The sequence below is a fragment of the Paralichthys olivaceus genome, chromosome 11, assembly GCF_024713975.1.
Source record: "Paralichthys olivaceus isolate ysfri-2021 chromosome 11, ASM2471397v2, whole genome shotgun sequence".
Lineage (NCBI taxonomy): Eukaryota > Metazoa > Chordata > Actinopteri > Pleuronectiformes > Paralichthyidae > Paralichthys > Paralichthys olivaceus.
In genome coordinates this window covers 16,846,292-16,870,759 of record NC_091103.1, presented here as the reverse complement: position 1 = coordinate 16,870,759, position 24,468 = coordinate 16,846,292, and the positions used below count along the sequence as shown (strand labels likewise).

Here is a 24,468-nt window from a genome sequence, read left to right as displayed (position 1 = left end):
TCCGCTGATGACGTACATGTGCCCATATTTGTACGTTGCTGTTGTGTTTGGTATCCTTGGTGACGTGGAGGGATTCCCTCTCACAGTCAAACGGACCAGCAGCTCACCTCGCCGACGGATAATAATATATTTTTTTTTACTATCACGGGTACGAGGTATTTCTCACTGTCTGACAATTTCTGAGAGGAAATTTCAAGAAAGTTCAGAGTGATAAATATGGAAAGTATCTACTTAGGACTGTTCTTAGGCGTCTATAGTTAGGAACATTGTTGGGGGTCGTGGCCACGTCATTACATTGTAATATTCCTATAATATCTACAGTTCTGTGTAAGCAAATATTTGGGGAGGGTGGTTGCCTTGCGTGTTTTTCTATGTTTTAGGCTAAATAAACAGAAAAGATAATAGCCTTTGGGCTCTCAAAGGTAAATATTATCTTGCCTGTATCATGTGGAAAACGTCAAATGAAATCCACCGACGGGTCTATACGTCTGTTGACTGTGTATAACCCTTCGAGCATGCGAGGGAAATCCTTCTGAGGAATTTCTCAGGACACGCCCTGGGGAATCCTCTGATGGGAGGAAGGAATCCGTTTCATCCATGTGTGAACTGAACCTGACGTCAGGCTCAGTGTCGAGTATAGATCTACAGAAGGTTCAGTGCATACATATGGATGTGAGTGTAGGCAGGACTCGGCAACATCAGTAGCCCAATTCAACAGAAACATAAAAAACAGCCCATAGATCGGTCAACAGAAGTGTGATTGTGACATGGACAGTGGGCAGCAGTGACGGCAATCGGCGCCTGTCACTGCAAACATCACCGAGCAGAAAGTGATTCATTTGTATAGCCTACATGCGGACACCAGTGGGAATGTGGAAGGTGGGAGGTTTGCTTTTTGGGGAGAGGAGAGGATGGGGAGAGAGGGGGGGGGGGGGGGGGGGGGGGGGGACTCCACGGGCTAATTTCGGGAAGAAAAGATGGCAAGCGACGAATGAAGAGCTATAATACGGATCCTACGCGTTCTCTCTTTTTGTGGGGTTGTGATGTCAAACAATGTGTCACGGGGCGGGCATGCTGCTGTGTAAGGACTCTACGGCTCCACGTGCGAACTGGCCCGGGCGAAAAGGGAAAGAGCTGCAGATAGCAGGTTATTAGTCAGCGCTGCGGCGACGTCAAAGAGGATCCATGGAGGACACGGTGTCCCATCCGGGCTCCTGTTACCGGCGCGGTGCCGAGCTGAACCACCGGGATGACGCAAGTTGTTCACGATGTCGGGGGGGGGGGGCGATAAGAAATCTCCGAGGTAACTACTAACTACTAATGTTTTTTTAAAGATAATAAATGTAATGAAAGTTGTTGACAACATAACATGTTTCACTTTTTAACAGCCTACGGTGTATAAATAAAAAAAACTGCAAGGATCGCCCGGTTAAACGAGTTATTTCGGCTAAAACAAGCGGCAGGGACCATGTGCTATATCCACCGGTCTGATGCATGTGTGTAGCGTTTCGTCGCCATGGATACGCCGTTGCCTCTGACGCAAGCACGTATAAATTTGGTTCTTTTTTGTTATGGCGCCTAGCAACCGGTTTCTGTGGTAACCGGCTCTGAGTGTGTGACAGCAGCGGCCACACAATATGGCTTCCGGATTCTTTCTGTGCAGCGAACAGGAGAAACTCCGATTGTGTTCCAACGATGATTGTTGTCGTTTCTAGCGCAGGTCAGACCGTCAGCGGCCATTGTCTCGCGGGTTGTAACGTCAGGCAGTTTTGGAGGAAAGTTCTTTTGACGTTGTTGACTTTCGCCAAACTCGCGTGTTGTTCCGTCCTTGTCATTTCCTGTAAAATGCAAATATGCACAAGCTTCGGTACACAGATGATTGCGTTGTGTTGTTATCGTCGCGTTGTAAATGTGTAGGAACTGAATGGAACCATGGAAAACCTTTTTTATTAATTTAATAAACCGATTCTACGTCAGACAACACGATTAAATGAGCCATTCTTACCACGGACAAGTGGCTACAGCAGGTGATATTTTATAGAAAAGGTAATCAGTTTTGACTCTGCAGGTTGTTTTGCATTGAATTGATGGTATTTAAATGTTCTTTATTTCGTAAAAATATTATTTTTTCAATTAATCCTTGTCAGACCACATATAAATACATATAACAATAAAACAATCATGCACTTAAGAGTATCAGTTTTTCACTTTTTTAGTAGTTGTCTCCTGGATTAATTTTATATTTGAGATAGGGCTAACTTTTGGTTGTTTGCATTATCACTTATTATACTCATGTGTAGCTGAGTATAGCTGTCACACAATTCCCACAGTTCCAGGTAACTTTTATATATCTTTTCCAAAATCCCAAATTATTTGGTGTTCAAATTAAAACGCAGGAAATCCTCAATTTTAATGCTAGAATCAGAAAATGTTTGGTATAGTTTCCTAAAAATGACAACAAGATTATTCAATAATCGAAGATGACGCTGGTTAATCTTCTGTCTATCAATTTATCATTGTAGTTTTAATATTTACATTGTAAAATAGACCTGAATTTAAAGTTGTACATATTGCTGCTTGTTAAATCTCTCACATAGCCATGGCTACATTTAGAAATTGGATGAACTGCAGTATGAAATTTTACATTAGACTGCAATCCTGTCTCCGACCTGTAACGTTCCTCGAGAGTTTGTTTGTTTACAACTTGTGGTGGTCTAGACTCCAACCTGGTAAAAAAGAATAGATGCAGTGTTGTCTAATGCCGTTGATGTGCTTTGTTTTGCTTCCCCCTGTCTCTTAGCATATTTTCGGGAAGCCACTAACTTGCACTGTGCTCATGAGGCCAGCCCCTTTTTCCTTTTGGAAGGCGGGCTGTGTTTGCCTGGTGGCCTGCCCAAAATATTTGTTACCAAGCAACGGTTCAGTCGGTCCCACCTCACAGTAGTTTTGTTTACACCCCTTCTGGCTCTATAGCCCAACAACATTGCATAACTCCCAGGCTTTCCCTACCTCGCTGAGAGAAATTTGATCGGTCTGCTCTCCCCAGCCAAGCAAAATGTCTGTTACCCTCATACCATAGTTTTTCCCTCAGCCACTCAACAGTTTCCTTTTGCCTTTGTCTGCAGTTTTCTCTCTGAGCAGTTCTTATTCCAACAGCCAAAACTGAAACTGAGTCAAAGATTGTTCATAACAACGCTATGCTTGACTTGACTTTCAGGCCAGCCTTTGGCTACATGATCTGTTTGTAGGGGGTTCAGGTCTCCCCCTGTAAACATTTAATAACACATCTATTCTTTTCTAAATCCCCTAAATCTTTCTTTGCAATGTGGAAGGCCTTCCTGCAATCCTATGTAAACATGGCTTGTGTACCGTGTATTAACTGAAGTAGTTCAGCTGAAATTAAGAGCAGAGAGTTCTACTTTTATTAATGTTTCAGACGAGCCATACACTTTTGAACTTAGGACATTCCCTCCTTTTTTCGAAGTAGCACTTAAACTTGAGAATGTTCAGTTTGTAGGAACTGTGTCAGCCACACTAATGTCATCTTTTCATATTATTCCATACCCAGTCTTTGCCTCAGTTCATGTAGTTGAATAATACAGGAGTGCAGACTTGTTAAACAAACACACATTTGTTTATATGCAGTATGTTTCTGTCGACTCTGTGTTTTGTAACTGAACCACAGACCAGGAAATGAGCTGAGAAACTCTTCCTTTTTTTGTCAGAGCCAAATAAAAGATGCACTACCTTAGTATCAACCTTCACCTCCCCCTGATTCCCTGTATGGTGCTCATTGTCTAATTCAGACACAGCATCTAGTTATGTGATTTGTGTTTCTTACTTTAGTTGTTTAAAAAAGTTTGGTTTCAGTTAACTTTGACATTATGTTATAGAGATGTTAACATAAGATTGTCGGTTTGTGCTTGTGAGTAACAACATGATCCATCTGTTGATTTTCTGGTACTTATATGGCCATATTTAACCACAGAGCAGTTCACCAAGAAAGTTATGCAAACCTGAATACCTCAGTTGCTTGAGAGTCCTTCCGTTGCAAATATACAGAGCGTCATCTCGTCCCAAAGGTTATGCAAACCTGAATACCTCAGTTGCTTGAGAGTCCTTCCGTTGCAAATATACAGAGCGTCATCTCGTCCCAAAGGATGAGCCCAGACAACCTCAGCAACTCATTTTCTATATTCAACTGTATTTAATCAGGAAGTCCTATTGATACCAAGATTCATAGTGAGACAACCACACAATCAGCATACAAATATATGAGACCAGACAGCCATCAAGCTACAAGTTACAAGAGTCATAAAAGACATCAGAGAGTAAAACTGAGGGAGGTTTCTGAGGGAAATAAAAGAAGCTCGCTGTCTGCAGTTCATGTTTTATTTATCTATTTTATTGATTTCATTATTTTATAGAGACAGTGTAGAGAAACGCTGTCCCCCGTACTTGATACATATGTACTGCATAAAACTAATTTGCAATCTCTCCCTGGTTAGGCTTTTCTAATCCAAAAAGGTCACAATACATTGTTGCAATAAAAATATACATGAACCCAACACACACAAAATAGACATTACCAAATGAGCAAAGCAATCATATGAAATTACAAGATAACAAAAGCATGTGTTCAGCTGCATGATGAGTGAGAGGAAGTTTGGTTTTGTTTCAGCCAGCATTCAACAGTTCTATTTAATTTTTTTTTACATCAGTTTGTGTTTTTATCTCTGTGGGGAGGAAATTCCAAAAACAAGCTCCTATTACTGAGAATAATGATTAGCTGAAATGGATTCAGCACTGTGCCTCTGTGCAACTATCAATCACCGTTCCCTTGGTGATGTGTGTCATTGTGACATATGGCTAGAATACACCTAGGGCAAGATTGTTAAAGGTAGTGTTGGTAATCCTGACAAAAGGTACTCATTAAAAAAAAAGGCAACCGATACATCCCTCCCATCGGCCTTCTCATCAGAGCTATGCTCCCAAAACACATGAACACACACTGCCTGACAACTGCCGGAAGCCAACTTTACCATGACTCACTTGCTGACTTTTGATTATTGTCTCTTCAGTCATGTATGTCTCCCTAGCTTGGTCAATGACAGACTGGTACGCGACCAATCATTTAATTTGGACCCAATGAAATGATTGTTCATGTTTATTAGAGTCCTGGAGGGCCACTGACTTTTCTTTTCCTTTTATGACTGCATTTATTGATGGCTTTCCAGATCTGAAGAGGATTTAACAAAATGAGATAAAAAGTATTTCATAAAACAACGTACTAACCTTACCTTTATCACATTTAAAAATTAATATAGCATGATAAGTGAACAATGCCTGAAATTATTGGATCATATCTTTTAAAACAAACAAATATGACAGTGGAATTTTCCAAAAGAGTATTATATGTTAGATTATCCTTTTAGTCACTCTCCAGACCCGGTAACATTGGACATTTGGTTTGTAATTCGGATTAATTAATAAATAAATTGAGATCGTTCTTAATATCTGTTTCTTCTTCAGCATGACAGTCCAGTTGAACAGATCTTCCCCAGACTCCACAGGATCCCTCAGTAGGATAGTCAAACAAAACTCTTGTTGGCTGAATGGGAGAGATCATGACCCTTTTAATGTGACTGTAAGAAGCCGATTACACTGTTTACACTTGTGACTTTCCAGTTTTTCTCGTTCCCTGCCTCAGCACACAGCTTCACTGCACCTCTGCTTCTGCCCTGTTGATGTTAATGTACTTGTATTTATGTGGCGTAATCCTTCTGGCTCTCTTGTCAAATAATGAGCTCGTGTGTTTACAGAAGCCTACCAGACACACACGCACAGCAAGCATTTACTGTGATCTGTGCAGAAAACAGCCAGTTGTGCATGCGTCAAAGCCTCGATTGTTGGCTCTTCTGAGACAAAGCGTTCTCACATTGTCTTTGGCAGAATGGAATCAGGCCTCTTATGCTTTTTACCCTCCGTGCAGGCAACAGCTAGTGGCCGGAGGCTTTATGTTGTTGGTATATCCATCTGGTCGTCCCATTCTTGTGGAAATACTTCAAAAACTCCTTGAGAGGTGGTCAGAGATCAAGCTGACTGTGACCTCACAAAACATGTTTTTTGCCTTGTGAACACAATATCTCAGGAACACCCACAGGGAATATGTTTTTTAAATCGGGGACAAATGTTTAATTGGACTCTCAGATGAAGTTATTAGGGTTATGCATTTTGCGTTATGAATGGCTTGAAAGAATCCTTTCATTTTTTATACAAGTGTTCACTTAAATTCACAGATTAACTGATTAGATTTGGGTGGTCAAAGGTCAAGGTCATGGTGGACTCATTGGTGGACCTCATTCCAAATGCCAAAGTGTCCTTGGGCGAGATAATCAACCCCAAATTGTCAAATGACTATATGTGTGAATGGGTGAATGTAAAACTGTACAGTTGAGTGCTATATGTGGTCATCAAGTGTAGAAAAGTACTATATAAATACAGACCATTTACCATATGAGTGGAAAAAAATTGTGTCGACTGAAACTGCACTGGTTGGCAGAGGCATACAACTGCAGGTTGGTTATTCTAGTTTAGGCATTATTCTGTTTGTTTGTTGTCATCCCAAACCCACATGTGTCCAACCAAAAGTAGGATTTTCTCATTTTAGCATTTGTGAGATCATCACTATATCATCTTTCCAATTATCCACAGCGTCAGAACAATTGGCAGTCTTTCCTATGCGGTAAGTGCCACTATGAACGTCAGCACTGTTCTGCAAAAAGCCGAGTAGATGGCCCCACTGTATCATGCCCTGCATGGGAGTCGGATGCCTAAAGTTAAATGCAATCAGTGGGCTTCAGTGTTGCACAGCTCTCTGTGACTCAGACACAAGCAGCACGTCAATAGCGTCCTAGCCTACTTTCAATAGGCTCGCTGCCAGTCAGGGAAGGAAAGTGCCAAAAAGAGGACAAGAGCAAGAGGCAGAGAGAATGAGGATGAGATCAGAGGTTGAAAGTAACTCTGTATATTTAGTAAGACACTGCAGTTTAACACAGTATTGAGGCTTTGACAAATGAGTTCTTCATTGACTCTCATGGTGTTTCTATTATTTTGTCCACCAAATTGAATGAAAGCAATCAGTCGTAACCTTTATGAGGGGATGATTTATTACAGAATGGTTCTGTTAGACTGCGTTAGAACACTTTATAAGTCTAAACATATTATTGCTACCCAATGCATTCAAGTGTCATGACAGCGAGCCAACACTAAGACCCTGAAACTGAAGCAGCCAAATATATCCATTGTTAATTTTTATTACCCGTAGCTTTTCTGAATTGTGATATGTGAAATGTCACATGGTTAATGGACTGCTTTTATATACTGTAGCACTTTTCAGGTCCGTTCGCCTCTCAAAGCTTTTAACAATGTATGTCTCATACACCCATTCACACACACACCACCCCACACACACACTGATTACAGACACGCCTCCAGTTCTATTTGGCAGCTGTATTAACGAGCAGATTGTGATCGTGGTTTTACATGCAAATTTTAATCAAACAGCTTTATTTGATGACGCATTTAGAAATAGTGGTACTGTTACATATAGCAACAGCTCCTACAATATTTAACTGACACAAGTGCAATGGTGAGTATTTCAACGTTGCCTTAAGCAAATGGCACAATACTGAAATAAAAAACAAACTATTTCAGTTTGATCAACAATGATGCATGATATTTGAATATGTTCAATTTTATTCCGTAAAGTAACTTTGTCTCACTCATGTAGTCAAGAAAAAAATACAATATTTTCCCTGGAAACGTAGTGAAACCGAAGTACAAAGTTGCTTTGCATGAAAATAATCAAGTAATGAGAGAAAACCACAAATTGTACAGTCTACTTGAGAAACTTTCAAACACTAGAGTCTGTGCGTATAGTTTTGTTTCAAGGCTTTACTCCTGAAACTGTTACTAAAAGATTAAAGTGACTTTCTACTTTATGTTTTTGCATAATCTCAGGCTACAGGCCACATTGTTCACCCTGTAAAAACCTGAATAAAACCATCAGAGCTGAGACATCTATATTTAAACATCACAGTTGCTGCTTTACTTGTTATCTTACTCTCTGGAGCACAACAGGTATGAAATATGATTATTCTAATACACACAGCCTGTACTGTACAAATAATGATAAGCTGCACTTCAAGGCTGTGTTGTGTTGTATTTCAACCGTCATCTAAGTAGATTAGAAAATGCTCCTTCCACCTGGATAGTGATGAAGAGGATGAGAAGTGTGGATGCCAATTTCATTATTCCCCCTACTCACTCTGTCTGTTTGCTCGTCTCTACCCAGAAGGCTTTGTTTCAACCTTTTTCCTCTGCTCATGCCCCCCTCCCCACGTCTTCTCTCGTCCTTACGTAAGGAATGCCCTAGTTTCCAGAGACCAGCAAGAGGTATAGGAATAAAAGGAGTGAGTGGGGGAGGAAGAGGGACAAGGTGTGTGTGTGTGTGTGTGTGTGTGTGTGTGTGTGTGTGTTGCACATATCAGAAGGACACAAACCTGACTCCCCAGACTCAGCGTCACCTCTCTGGTCATCTCTGCCCACACGCTGCTCTTTCACTCCTCAACGTTCTCTTTTAGCTCTTGTGCCACTCACCTCATTTCCTCTCTCTGCAGCCTACCTCTCTCTGACACTTAAGACAGATTGATGAACCCCTGCTACCCCCATCCTCCTCCACCGCGCGAGCAACATATCATTCATACATGCCAGAGAGAAATCATAGGTGCGTACGCTAAGATTAGGAAAGCCAGCAGAAAAAAGTATTTACACTAACTTGTATCTTTTTGTTAGCACAGTTGCCCATTAACTCATCACACAGTTTCAAAGAAACATCATCTTTCATATGATAATGGTGGAAGACTGTGGTATGGGTCAGGGGAGACCCAGTTTAATTTGGCACAGATCTGGATGAGAAGGCGGATCCACAAATTAGTTTTCACTTTCTTTAACATTTCCAGGTAGTCTTAAACATTTTCAAAATTTCCAATTTTAATGGATGCTTTTGATGAAAAAAAGCATTAATTAAATTAACTAATATCTATGAGTGTATTATTTAAGTTTAAATATAGAGCTTTCCAAAGCTAACTCAGGGATGATTCTTTATAGGGTTATGAAGACAAGCATCTCCTACATACTGTTCCATTGTTTTCACAGTGTGAACTTTAACCAAAGCTCCTGACCTGAACAAGACAGTGTATAGTTTTAAGTGAAAAAAGGAACCTGAAATGTCAGTTACTGTTTTATCATCTCAAGTGTATTTGTGCCATAAAGTTGGAGAAGAAGTGAAAGTTGGAGTTTCAGTGAAACTTTGCATCACTGGCGTCTCTAACGCCTCTGCCGTCTCTGCCACCCAGAAAATAAATAGCATCAACATTATGAGGAGCAGAGGGAAGAGGTGCTGTGCTGTGGATGCAAAGGCAGCCCATGGCATCTCAAATAATCAGCCGTCCATCCTCACGACTTGTAAATAAACACGCACGATAAATACACCCTGCATCCCATGCCAATACACACTCTTTAAATATCCCAGCTCTGATGACAGAGGTAGTGCTGCTCATGAAATTAATGCGTGAGGGGGCTAAATTTACAGCCAGGGAGCCAACTTACGCAATACTCTCTGGTTTCCCTCCCGTCTATACAATGGCTCAAAATCTCACAGTTCAAATCATCGCAGCCCTCCCCAGATCCCTCCTCCACAGTACACACTACAACTCAGCACTATTCCTGGACCAGCCCCCGCCGCTGTGGCACAAAAATACCAGCATCTCCAAGAACAGACGCCAAGCCTGTCAGAGCATCCTCACATCCCACAGGACGACTCGAGGGGCGGGAGGGGAGGGAGAGGAGCAGGTGGAAGGATGAGCACAGCTGCTGTTGTGTGAGAGAGAAAAGAGAAAATAAATAGTCAGTATGAGGAAGAGGACACAGGAACAGTATATGCTGCTATAGATCAGCCACAAACTGTGATGTCCGGCTGTTTATTCTGAGCTCTAGGCCGGTGGACCATTTACTGCATGTTATTCCTCTCCTCTGCCCCCAAGTTTCCTGTTCTCTGTACTGTCACCATCTGATAAAGGCTAACCCCTTTCCCACTTCTCTATCATTGTAGAACTGTAATGCTATAATCAACAACATTTTCCAATATTTACATTTCCAATCAATCAATTAGTCAACATTTTTATCTAAAGCGCTTTACAACTGAGGGACTAAACCAAAGTGTCACTACAGTATGAGACCTTCATGTAAGAACTAAGTTGAACATGTGTTTAATAAAACAAAGTGTAGGAGATCAAGTGGAAAGGAGGCAGTAAGAGGCCTGTAAGGGTCTCACAGGTGTGGGAGAGGAGGCACCTCAGGAGAGATGAGTCTTCAAGAGGTTCTTGAATCTAGATGAATGCTGCTCCTCTGATCCTATTTCCTTCCAGCAACAGGAAGACAAGACAGCAAGCCCCAACATTCATATTCAACTCAAAACAAGGTCATTTACACTAGCGGACACTTGGAGGACACCACACAAGCAGTATGGAGGCATGTAAGGAATTATCAGCTGTTTTATTTCATCTGAAGAATAGGTCACCATTGACCTCAAAATGTTTTGGATTCTGCTCTAACAAAGTTTACCCCTGAGACTCCAGAGGTGTTTTGTGGACTAAAACCCTTCACCCACCCCTCCATCGGCATAGTGGTGAGTAGATAATGAGTGAATTTTCATTTTTCTGTGAACTGTCCCTTTAAGACCTGAACTGTTTCTATTTAAAAAAAAATCTGTGTGGAAGTTTCTTTATACATAAATAAATGAACCAGTTTGAGCAGGTTAGACAACATTTAGGTATATATTTAAAATTGATTTAGTGTTTAACATAATATGAAAATGGTAAAAGATCGTTCCCTTACACAAAGCTAAGTTTTTTTATCAAGTACACTAAGACTGACCTTTTAGAGATTTGCTACTGGGAATCTTTGTTATAGTTGATATAAAAATAAAATATTCTGTTGATTGGATTGATTAGATTCATGATAAATTACCCTATCATTTTATCTTTAGAGCACTGGATGGTTTTTGGAATACTGGTGAAAAAAATGATGCCTCTGTGTAAAGTGGTAGTCAACAAGGCCCCACATTGAGAGGAGCCATGAGAATCTGTGGGTCCTTCCTGTCTCTCTCTCCTCTCTCCATCACAATGTAGATGGACTGTTGCCGAGGGCAACCTGTGTGTACTCACCTAACGATGAACAGGAAGTTGTGTGTGAGCAAAGGTGCTATTAATAGAAACATGTGTAGAAAGGACATTTGTGTCGTGTGTGCCTGTGCATGTGTGTGTGTGTGTGTGCGTGTGTGTATGTCAGCCATGGTTTAACAAGGAGAATGAGGCTGTGGATTTTGAGACTCAGACAGTTACTAGAGAGGACAGGAGGGGGGAGAAAGAATGAGGGATGATGGAGGGAGTGAGGGAACGTAGTGGAGGAGGGGGCGATTGTGTGTTGACGCTGTACATGGCGTCAGTGCGATAAGAATAGAGATGGTGCGTGTAACGCTGCTGAGACATCACCCTCACACCCTCAGTGGGGCAGGCAGTAGCTACTCACTGAGTGTGTGTGTGTGTGTCAGAGTGCAAGCATTTGCTGTTATTACCCAGGGTATGATCATGCGTGTATGGATGAGTAAACTGTTAGTTATTTTTCTTTTCCAGTGTCATTTTAGTCAAAGTTTTAGAAAGATATTTTCTATCTGAAGCAAATCTTTCAGTCTTTATACAATTTCTTTTACAAAAAGAGCAACTCTAGAGCATGATGATTGCTTTAGGAGATGGTTTAATGATGTGGATTATATTCAGGTGTGCAAAGCAATGTTAAAGCAATTTCTCTATTTGATCATTCTAGCAATGCTTTTGAAAGATGACAAAGAGAGTTAATACAGCTTTAATCTTATACGTGATAATGTATTGCTATTATATACTCTTATAATCACACTATGCTATTTTTCACAGTTTATTACAATATAATAGTATATGTAATGAGTACTTATATAATAGTATAACAATACAATACATACATTTAAATGACAGTGGGTAGCTGGACTGTTAAGCATCACACGCACCTTCATAAGAAAAAGAGCCACAAATTAAAAAAAACACAAAACAAATAATAACAGAGTTGAACTGCTCTGTGTATGTTTGGGGTAGCCATTATGTCATCCATCTTTATATACAGTCTACGCTTCAACCAAAGACTCTGGCCCATGGGCCCCTGAGCCTCTACATTTTAAATCAAGACTATAGCCAGATGCATGAGAATGGTGAAAGATGAAGCTAGATTAAAACAAAGGCACAGCAAAGTCATAGCCATTGTCTGTTTTGCAGTCTTGTGTACTTTGTTTCTGTTTTGGAATCAACAGCCTTCAGTGACTTGTTTGGAAAACGTCTTCATGAAGCATCTTCACAGCATCAGAAACTGCAGAAGCCACTATAGAGGGACAGCAGATGGACAGGGAGCGAACACAGCATGAAGTCAAAAACTTGATCAGGTCAAAGTCCCTGTGAACATGATAGATTGTATGTCACCAGATACTCACAGCATTGATCCCTTTGTTTTTCACCTCCTCACTGGTCTGTGAATCATACATACCTGTGGGGAAGAGGAAGGAAATGACTGCATCCAGTGTCCTCACAAAACTCAGTAATTACAATTGTATGTGATATATAAATAGATTAGTGTGTGTGTGTGTGTGTGTTACCAAAGAGCTTGCGCAGTCTGGTGAAACATGACACAAAACTGTGGAACGGCATGTGAAGCTCTCCGGACGCAAAGCGCTCAGACAGCAGCTGAATTACCTTTCCATCACACTGCATTCCTGGAAAAAACAGACGTGAACAAAGGTGTGAAATGTGTGTGTGTGTGTGTGTGTGTGTGTGTGTGTGTGTGTGTGTGTGTGTGTGTGTGTGTGTGTGTGTGTGTGTCCATACCGACAGATTCCAGTGCCGAGCTGAGCTCAAAGGGGCTCATTGTCCCAGAAGAGTCCATATCGAACTGGAAAAAGATGGACTGAAAGAGAGAGTAGGATTAGAGTAAGTAATAATGATACACACACACACACACACACTGTGAAGTACCTGCAGGTTGTGCACACTGGACAGCAGGGTCTCTGCTTGTTCCCGGCTGAGACGGGAGCGTCCTTTAGTCTGCACGCAGTTAGGGATGTTTCAACAGGACAGAGGACAGACAGAAGAATTTTAACAGTAAACAGTTGGGCGACATGATGACTCAACCCTGAGGACCAGGAACCAATCTTACCAGCCACAGCTGTAATGTTAACGTATGAAAAACATGTAATGTCTCGAAACTAGATGTATATACTGTGAGTCAAAGGTGAGTCTGGGTTTTAAGGAACTACAGGGAGACTGGAGTGTGAGACAGAAGGATACGTCCTCTCCAAAGATGAGCTGTCTGCATGTCTCCAGTGGCAGATGGTAATCTCTGTCGAGAGCTGTGATGAGATTGATGAGGGGAGAGAGAACATGGGGCTAAATTAGATTCATCTGAAGAAAGTTGAAGGTGAGGACAAATGTAGCCACTTTCATTACTTAACCAAACTCTGTTCACTTCATCAGACTGCAGCTGTGAGCCTCTGTCTAGACTGCTGACCTCTGAGAAACTGCACAACTTCCACACTAACACATCACTACTTTGATCCCATCTAGTGGCCTTTACAAGTATCGCAGAAAGAAAAAGTGAAGCTTATTCTAACCTGAGTTCAAGAGGTTCATGAACATCGTCACGTTCAGTCTGTCATCCTGCGGGGAAAGATAGAGGAAATCACTTTTGATTGAGGAAATGCACGGAATTCCCACTTTTATTTGATATGGAAGGAGATGACGGGAAGATGAGGATTTCTTACAGGTCCGGCCTCCTCATCAAAAGTCTTCTGAACTCTGCTGTGATCCTCTGGGGTGACAGGAGTTGCCATAACCTGTTTAGCACAAACAAACCATAAACATACTCTACGTACTTTGGTCGTCTATTGTTTTCAGGTGTTTTAATTTACAGACCAAAACTGAACTCACCGGGAGGAAACCAGAGGAGCAGGTGAAGTCCTGAGACCTGCAGTAAAAACACCACATCAGATCATTAGTGAGGATCTTTTGAATTTTACCTTTGTACAGTTTGAATCATACAGACTAATAATAAAAATAAATAAATAATGTTTGATATTGATACATTGGCATTTCAGCCAGACAACTCATGTTCAACCGTTTATTGCAGCATTAGAAAATAGTTTGTGTTTGGCATCTAGGCTCAGACTCGATCACTCCCCCAATATGATACAAATGAATGCTGGGGTGGTGGAGGGGCGGAAGCAACTGGTAGCGATTCTGCAGCAGCAGTGTGAAGAAAGGGGTTGATGGGAAATTTCTCTCTACTTAAATAGGCTGCCTAATAAGGTATGTCGCATGATGTGTGACATACCTCATCGGAGCAGCGCAGCTTGAGTTGCCTGCCTGAACTAGCTCGCAGGGTTCGCTTCATTAATTGGTAAAGTTCATTTAAATTTCCATGAATTGGAAATAGAAAAGTACAAATATCTCTAAATTGCACCTAAGTACCATATATTTCCACCGCTGGAAAATAAAGCTTGGTATTATAGTCAGAGACATTTTTATAATTGCTTTCAACAAAAAAATCAAATTCCTATTGTTTTATATTTATTGGTTTTCTAGTTTGTGTTTTAGAACTTTAATGATACATTTCCTGGATCTCACCCCAGAGTGTTTCCAGTCTTGGAGAAAATGCGGAGAAAGAAATCTCCGGCATTGTTGGGTCGATAGGTGGACGCCACGATGATGTAGTTACCTGGGTCCAGATGCAGCTTCCTCCACACACCCCTGTGGGACAGAGTTAATGAGATATATTCAATAATGTTCAATTATCAACTGAAAACATTGGGTCCATGTGTATATATGGACAATTATATTCAGTGTTTAACAGCTAACCATGCGCAATAATGACTACTGTTCAGTATGGTAATGATTTATCTCTGCTGTTTGCATATTGTCATATTGTTGTGCATTTTGAGATCATACAGTTACATTTTATTAGATTGTATTTAAGTTCTCTCACTAAATGATGAACAACAGGAATATTATACAGTGACATTGAACCAAATCAAAGACATGGAGGTGTAGGTCTACATCTCATTCAGGGTGTCAACCAGGAATTTGAGAATGAATTCATCTGAGGTTGACATTTTGAGAAAATGACAATGCTCTAATCTTTTCTGATTTGCAAATATACCCAAAAAGTTTGAAATATAAACTACAGTTCTAATCAGTAGTCTTTACCTCTGAGACTTATATTTCCCAGAACGACCCACAGGGCGATTTTTCAAGAAGAAGTCTTTGCCCAGACACACATCCTGGAGCTGTACGCATGAAATGGAAAGTTAAGCAACACTTATGATTAACTGTGTAGTTTGATTGTATGAATCAGACAGACATAAATGAAATACTCACTGGTTTCAACTGTTACTTAAATATAGGTGAAGTGGATGAAAAGACATTGAGGAACAAAAGAGAAACCATTGGGCATCTCCAAAAAAGGATTTCATTAGCAATGTTCTTATTTTTGTAAGTCGAGAGGAAACAGTCACACATCATATAACAGCGCACACTCCTTAAACTAACTGTCAAGTCAACACAAACAGAAATAATTAAAGTTCCACATTAAACATTAAAGATTTACAAGTCTCCTTCATCATTAATATACAATCTGAATTTATGAGCCTCAGAAGAGATTAGAAAACCTCCTTTGACAAGGTTTCGGTTGTTTGATGAATGTGTCAGGTACGAACAAATATTCAAAACTATAGACCCATTTCTTTCTGACACATACAGTGACTGTACAATGGCTGTAATTAAGTGCCTCTCTTTTATATTTATATATTGTATTTTCTCCTGCACAAAGTAATAATGTTTTTCAATGAGTGAAACATGCAACATGTAATTGAAATATCACAGTAATGATAAGGTATGTGGGCTGTGATATACCGTGTCTGTTCTCTCTTTCTTTATACATTAACGAGTCAGAGTTAAAGTGTAATTAAGTATACAGTAAGAGTTTCTTTAACAGTAAGAGAAAGACTGTTAACACCAGTCTACCTGAACCAGCCTGTATTTGATTATTACTTTATTAACACAACAGAATAACACTGCAAGTCAGGGGTTGTATTATAAAGTCTTACATGATGTTCCTTTTCTATAAAGTTTTGAAGAATACAAAGGCATTACGTCATTTTCACCACAGTAACTTTCCCCAGGAACTAGGAACCTTTGCAGAAAACCACTTTACCCCCCAGAAGGTCCCTGCTAGCCACAGGAAGCTTTGTGGTGGGGCTGGCAATGGGGAAAATGTGTGGTGGGAATATATATAATATACCTTACTATTCAGTATTCTGGATGCTGTGAACATGTTTACTCGCCTCATCAGGAACCTGCAAAAGAAAAATACAAAGAAACATGAGATTATCACCAGAATCAAATGGCTGCGCTCCATCAGGCTGAAGAAATGAATGAATGAATAGTTTCTGACCTTGTAGATGTGGAAAGCTATGTAGAGGAAGTTGACTTTATCCCTCTGCCTGCGATTCTTCTGCAGCAGCTCCACCAGCACTGTGCACTGTTTGGCTCTCTGCTTCTTCTTCTCCACTCTGTTCTTCTCCTCCAGGGTCACCTCCACCTCGTCATCTTCATCATCCTCATCCTCGTCTTCTTCTTCCTCCTCGGTCTGGTCCTGCTCTCTGAGAATCAACTGGAACTGAGGATTCTTCCAAAATGTCTCTAAAGGGGAAAAAATCACAGCAGGAGTATGATCACATGGATGATCCAAGTAGGGCTTGAATTCATATACAAGCTTTAAACATACGCTTGTATCTGCGGCTGCCGCCAGCAGTGCTCCCCGGTACCCATAATCCTTCATGTTCACTGATGGTCCAGGCAGCCTGGGGTGCAGGTGCGGATGGAGAGGCAGGTGTGTTTGCCACGTCAAGAGAGTCAGGATTCAAGCTGCAGAGCTCCACAAAGTTAAAGAAGCTGCAGAAGTCCTCAGCACTGATCCTGAGGACAGTGAGACAGCAATAATGAGGGTTTCTGTTTGTGAGAGCTTGTATGTTGCTGTAAACTGGTGTGTTTTATTTTCTGCCACATACCAGAACTCTCCATCTTCTCTCTTTTTCAGATCGATACGCTCCTTCTCTGCTTTGTCCACAGCGTCCCACTCTTTACCCCTGAGGTCACAGAGAGAAACTCAGCATCTGCGGGTCCTCTGTTATCTGCGAGTGAGTGAGTGAGTGTGCACTGCTTTACAAAATGCACAAACAAGAAGCTTTCTCACTTGTCGCTCCAGGGTCCGCGATACTCGACAAATCCCCAGGGGTTCCTCAGCCTCAGCAACAAAATCTCATCCGAGACATTTTTCACCTGAAAGGCCAGGAGACAAGTAAAGTAACGTGTGAATAAGAATCTGAATGATTGAGATGAGACGAGACTCAACAAGATGAATTAAGACAAAAAGAGATTAAACAAAACAATGAGATGAGATTATATAAAATTAAATGAGATGATGTTAGAATAGATTACATTTCCATTACATCAAATTAGATTAAATCAGATGACATTGAGGTGAAATGAGTTTAAATAATAAAAATAATAATAATAATTTTAGGCTGAGATGTTTTTAGATTATTTCTTCATGAATCTCAGAGATATAGACGTGATGAGATAAAATGCTGTGAGGAAAAAGGATTTGTTGTCATGAGATTAGATGACATCTCAGTCAGATTTTATTGGATGAAATCAGGTGATAATGTGAAGTGGCCATACATACAATGAAATGACATTAAATATTATTAAATTAAATTAGACGTGGATGAGATGAGCCAACATGAAGTGACATGAAGTTAAAATAAATATCTGACGTTACATCAGATATTATCAGATATTAAACCAGATTAAATAAAATTAGATTAAACATGGAAGGGGTGAAATGAGACGAGAAAACATGAAGTGACATAGTTAAAATTGATTTCCACTGATTGGATTAGATTAAGATTGAGTGAGATGAATTGACATCACATGGTATTATCATTACTTATTGGAAGAAGTTAAGTAAATTAGCCTCATATCCTCTGATCGTTCTGACTCATGAGACGAATATGGAGAGAATATTACATTTGTTGAAGACTTGTTTCTGTCTCAGCAATAAACACTGACAACACAGATATCTAGTCCCACTGTTAGTTCTGATTTTGTTCCCACTACTGTGCTGTTGACCTCGTTTTCCAATTTAAAGGTACTTATACATGAAACTGACTGATATGATCTCGTACTGGGTTGATATCAGATACAGAATAAGGCACAAATTTGTTCTCTATGTCATTCTGCATTGTTTTGTTTTCATACGGACAAAGAGTAGTCCATCAATTCATGTTTAAATTTGTGCAGAAAAAGGTTTTAATATGAAATACAAATAAATCATCTATCTTATCATTTGTGACCACTGTAAGGAAACAGGAAGCTTTCGGCATCGTAGCAGGTCACAATGAGTCATCAGCAGATTTATACCTGCAGTCTATATCAGGTGAGTCAAAGTTGAGTGATACAGACCTTGTCAGTGTCGGTGATGGCATAAGCGTGGCCCTTAATCAGCCCGTCGTCTGTCACCTTACCTATGTCCCGGTAACTGTGGGCCTGTGAAGACAGAGATGGAAACTCCAGTAGATCATCTAAAGATGGTCCACCTGCTCAGTGTGAACACTTTGTGATGTGTTTGTACCTGGATGAAACAGCTGAGCAGGCTGCCTCTGGACAGGGCTGCTGTCAGAGACCTCCAGAGGACACGAGGGGTACGAGACGAGATGTCTACCATGTACGCGATGCCTCCAGTGAAATCCTCCATCCCCTCAGAGATGTTGCCCCCCTTCAGGCTCCCATAGGATCCCACTAACCTACATAGGAGAGGTGAGAACGTTATATCAGGTGGCTGTGTTTGTCACTGTAGCAACACACACACACACACACAGAAACACAGTGGGTGGTCTCAGACATTACAGCCCAGGAACATATGCTGGTAGTGGCAACTGACTTGGCGTAGGCCTTTTCCACCAGGGCGCTCCAGAACTCGTTTCGGGTGTGAGAGTAGCTGAAGAGCAGACGGCCTTCACGCACTGGCAGCCTGTCATCCACAACCACCTCCACCCACTCACCATACTGCCAGAACTACAGAGAGAGAGAGAGAGAGAGAGAGAGAGAGAGGGGAATGAATCCACTTACAATTAAATTCACTTCTATATCTATCTATCTATCTATCTATCTATCTATCTATCGACTATGAGATTCAAGCCAACATGTGAACATAGTATCAGGGAGATTGTTCAATTACTTGAAGCAGATTGTGTAATGTCAGAGCTTCACCTTGAGGCTCTGTTCATCTGTTCTGAGCAGAGTTATACAAATGTGTTTTAGCAGTGGAGCTGCAGTAGTGTGAGGATTATCTGAATGCAAGATTCAATTCTCAAAACACAGTAGTATGGACTTATTTAGTGTAACACAGTGGTGTGAATGTTGTGGTTTATGAGGTTTGTGGTTCATTAACACATCTTTATATATTTCCTTGTGTTTTATATCTTGTTTTAATGCCATTAAGGAGCAGCACTGTGGTGCAGTGGTTAGCACTGTTGCCAGACACAGGGGTTTGGTCAGGGCTCTTTCTGTGTGGAGTTTGAATGTTCTCCCTGTGTCTGCGTGGGATTTTCTCCGTGTGCTCCAGTTTCCTCCCACAGTCCTAAATAATTCATTGATCTGGATGAAAAAAGGGAACTGATTTCTATGTGAAATTTGGTGCAGCTCGATTTAAGGCGGCTTTTGGGCCTTACCAGTGGTATGAGCTCTACTGAGTGCCATTCATGTTGTTGCAAAGTGTTACACAAATACAGCAAACTTGCCTTGTACTATGTATTCGTATGACATTGGTAAAAACTAATTTAAATGTTCATAGAATGGAAAGGAAGGACGTTGTCAGCTGTCTTGTCTTGTTATGTATGAAACCAATCCCATGGCCTTTACCGGTCAGGACTACGGTTGTAATTGAGTGTACAAAACAAGGACCAAGAGCAGGCCTGCACTGGCCTGTCGTAGCTGTGTGTGTGTGTTTGTGTGTGTGTGTGTGTGTGTGTGTGTGTGTGTGTGTGTGTGTGTGTGTCCCGGGGGGAGTCAGCATCTGCATGTCTGGACTGATCTCCCATCCCCTGACAGAGTAAAATTAGTTTTCCAGTCCTTCCGACCAGCTTGTTAAGTCATGTCACATTCTCACTAACAGCCTCTGAAGGTCGACACCTCTGAGGCGGAATAACCACAGAGGAGAAACCATGAGAGGAATCTAACGAGTGGGCTTGTTTTCACAGGATTGATAAGTCTGATAATATGATATTTTATTGACCTGAGCAGCTCAGAGTCGGTGGATGATGAAATCTCTTGAGATCAAAATCAGTAACTGTAATGAGGTGATAAAGATGAGGTTTGTCTCGGGTTACGTGCGAGACCACCAGGCAGCGATGATTCCAGGGAGAGTTTATGCCTGTTTGATCCTGCTGCCTTCATTGATGTAATGCCAGAGCAGTGGCACGGCAGCTAAATATGAAGACACTTCACTGACAAGTCAAAAAGAATAAAGCCAAATCAGATATGACTTGTATTCATTAATAAATCCTTTACATTAAAGGAGTGTGAATTAAGTGTATAAATCAAATTGTTAATGTCTCACCGTAGTTCAGGCAGGAACAGAGTAATCTATTATCACATGTTCTAAAAAAAGCCCAATCATATGTGACCAAAACATATTTCAAACATCACATTGCACGATAAAGCATTTTTCAACAGTTTCCATCAGTTTCTCAGGAAATAATATGGATCATGTGCAAAAAGATGCTAAGAAGATTGAGTCAGTACCCGAACTAAAAATACCTATGCAGATTGTGTGTGGTTGCTTGATTAAATATGAATTAATGTACGAATGTGGAACACGTAACTTCAATGACTGCTGACACTTGAATAGAGTGCATACCTGCACCAAGGCCGAACAGTCCTCCAACACAACAAATCAAAATAACTGTTGCAGGAAATGACTAAAACCTCAATGTCAGCAGTGTTTTCTTTCAGAAGGACTATTGTGACAAAGTTTGTATAAGAGATGAGACTGAACGAGTTTTTATTTTTTTTTATTGGTCAGCAGTAATCAAGCTCTAAGTCTCAGCGGAAAAGGGTTTGATGAGCAGATGTTCTGTGTCATATATCTAATCTACATCTACACTTCCTCAGGAGCATTTCAGGGGACTTTGGGGGCCCCAGGCAAAAGGGACCTACATTGAAATAAACCCTAAAATGCTGTACTCCCTTGATTCTATTATTATCAAAATGTGTATACACAAGCATTGTGGCATGATAGTGTCGCTGCAGTCTCCTGTACACAGCCAGTCATGACATTTTAAAGGTAGAGTTGATCATTTGTTTTTGAAACACTTTTTATCCTATTTGTTGGAATCACCCTCTTCAAGTCGTCTGGAGAAAAAGGAGAGCCCCTTTTCAAGTGTAACCTGCTCATGCTAGCTTTTTCAGATTTTCTATCACTAGCTTCAAGCTGGCGCCACAACATTTTCTTTGCTGTGGATCATAGTAATCAGACTTTCTCAGATTGGGGCCTGCTTTGCCCAACCTGTTCCAACGGACCTGCAGTTACCTTAAAGTGGAAGATCCCAGCATAAGGCTCAGACAGGCTTTGGTTAGGGGGCACCACCTTCACAAAGAGCTTGGGGTGCATGGTGAGGCAGGACAGCGCAGCCAGCAGCCAACAGTTGCCTGGCAAACAAAAAAACCCATGAGACTGGCACAAAGGAAACGTTCCGTGTGTTGTGTAAAATAACAAAAGAGTTTTGAGGGTCAGTCTTTCAGTCTTCATCAAAGAGTTCGTCGTCATGTGACGTGATTGATGTTCTCGTGGGTTAAGCTCACACGCACACACATGCATGTTCATATGTAATGAGGCACAGTTCTCTCCGGCAGAGAACATCTGTTCCACGGTGTTTCGCCTTCTCTGTGACTGTTGGCTGTAACTGCGTAAAACATGAAAAGAACACGTCCTGCAGTTTGGAAGGAAACATAAAATTCACCCTTGAGAGATGAAGAAGAAGAAAAACCAGAATAAGAGGAAGATGTAAGTCAGAAGAGGAGGAGGAATAGTTGTGTTGGTGTTGATCAGCACCACCATCATACATGCAATTAATGGCAGAGATTGATGACGTTTCATGTCGGTCATAAAACAGCATTTTAGGTCACCACAAATAAGAAACAGATTCACAACACACATTAGAACATTATCTGTGGGCTGTTAAATACAGGGCTGGATGGGATATAAAGACCCCCAGCAGATTTTAAGTTTGGGAACAACAGTGTCACTCCTCTCTCCCCATTGCTGTGCATTTGAAGTTCGGTCCCTGGGGCTGTGTGTTGCAGACATCAAGTTCTGCAAATTATTACGATTAAATAATGGGAACATTCTGAGCTACGTAAGTATGGACTGTTTCAACTTTTGTGGGTTTAACTCGTCCAGGGTGTTGTGCAATACCAGTTTAAGACAATGCTCATTCTTTGGGAGGAAAAGCAGATTTGACTGTGGATGGAAGTTTTGTCTGATGATGTATTTACCCAGTTGGCCCTGGCAGATATCTGTGGTCCCAGTCGTGCCCTCCACAAATACAGCGCTCTCACTGATTTCCTGCAGAAAGGGAGCACAACAACAACTAATGTGAGCACAAGATGCTGCAACAACACAAACTTGTTTTATGAGATAAGAAAGCTAATCTGGTCTGCATGAAGTGGTTATTCTGCAATAATAAGACGTTTTATGAGCAAAAATATGACAAATCCACTGATTCCAGCTTCACAAATGCAAAGCTTTGTAGACGTTCTGCTACGTAGGTGTACATTGAATTGATCAGACAAAACAAGACATTTCAATATGTCAATATCAATATGTATATTGCACCAAATTTGTTCAAATTAAAATGAACAACACAATCGATAACTTTAATTTAAACTTAATTCATCAATTTCTTCATCATTTCAAGCTGGTAAACTCTTTTCATTGGTGTAAAGACCATATGATTCATCATTTGTACGTTAATTATTAGTATCATAACTTTTAATTTGTGCATATAATAAAAACAATTATGAAAATAACTTTATTGGTCTGGTGTGTGAGATATGTGACTTTTCCTCATAACTAAGTCTACTCTGTGGTCCAGAGAGACATTTTCTATATTTTCACCGTTGCTTCTGATATTTCTTTAGTGTTTTTGTTCCTTTTTAGAACAAACTGAGTTCCTCAGACCTGATCCACACCTGGAGGCAATCATTACAGCACTGCCAAGAAAATAATGGCAGCTACATTCTTCAATGTGAAGGTTTCTGTTTTTGAAATGTTGACCTTCATTTTAACACCTCACTTTAAATAAGACTTTGTGTTGGGGACACTCAGATAAAGAATTTAGTCTTCAAAATCCGTAAAACATTTGGCACTATAGGCGACGGTATGTCAGTGGTCTAAGAGGACAAACCTTCGGTCTCTGCCACTTGATCGCCTTCTCTGGATCCGGGTCTTCGGGTACACCGACGGACTCCTGTTCGGCAAGGAAGGCTGGATCAGAGAACAGCTCCCCGGACTTCAGACACTCTTCCTGGAGGCGCCTGAAGTCCTGATCCTTAAACTTGATCGGGTTCTCGATGGAGCCGAGAGGTGCAGCCACTTTATCAGTCGCCATGCTGGGTGGAGGTTCAGTCAAACACAGACGCAGACTAAGGTTTGTGGAGCAGTCCTGGGTTTAAATACAGTAGAAAGAGGCGCACACACCCACCACATCCATGCTGAGCACCTCCCCGGCTATGCCCACACCGGAAAGGTATGCAGAGCGCCGGGGGCCGAGGAGAGCCGGAGTCGGGGTAATGACACGGTGCCAGCGGCCTCTGTGATCCAGCGATCATCCATCATCAGTCCGCCTGACAGAAACAGAAAGAATCTGTTTGAAAAGAAAAACAACATAATAATGGTCATTAAACTGGACAACTGTGCAGAGGGTTCCGTCACAAGTGACCTGTCCTCACCAACACTGGAGAAAACACGGCAGGTTTTATTTACTGATATGTTTTGACCTGTTTTCTTCACTTAACAGTTTTCATTTCAATTACAGACGTACGGAAGCCCTAAAGGGACATGAGCTCCTCCACTTTATTTCCTTTGTTTTCCGAGGTAACAGGATAAATAACTCGTTACCATGAGATAAGTCTATAGAAAGCCTATTATTAA

The 24,468-nt window shown here is 41.0% G+C and overlaps 1 protein-coding gene across 1 annotated transcript; it reads right to left on the bottom strand.

The window, feature by feature from the left end:
- Positions 1 to 11,857: 11,857 nt before the first annotated feature.
- On the bottom strand, positions 11,858 to 24,118 carry capn12 (calpain 12). Its single transcript, XM_069534082.1, has 22 exons — positions 23,723 to 24,118; positions 22,812 to 22,881; positions 21,847 to 21,965; positions 19,198 to 19,331; positions 18,889 to 19,060; positions 18,720 to 18,803; positions 17,449 to 17,534; positions 17,264 to 17,341; positions 16,981 to 17,171; positions 16,648 to 16,895; positions 16,538 to 16,549; positions 15,402 to 15,481; positions 14,823 to 14,945; positions 14,127 to 14,163; positions 13,961 to 14,032; positions 13,811 to 13,856; positions 13,488 to 13,549; positions 13,176 to 13,244; positions 13,029 to 13,107; positions 12,800 to 12,916; positions 12,638 to 12,690; positions 11,858 to 12,528 (listed from the first exon to the last, which is right to left on the bottom strand). Exons 1-22 carry the CDS (start codon positions 23,924 to 23,926, stop codon positions 12,502 to 12,504), a joined length of 2,163 nt encoding a protein of 720 aa, XP_069390183.1. The 5' UTR covers positions 23,927 to 24,118; the 3' UTR covers positions 11,858 to 12,501.
- Positions 24,119 to 24,468: the final 350 nt, after the last annotated feature.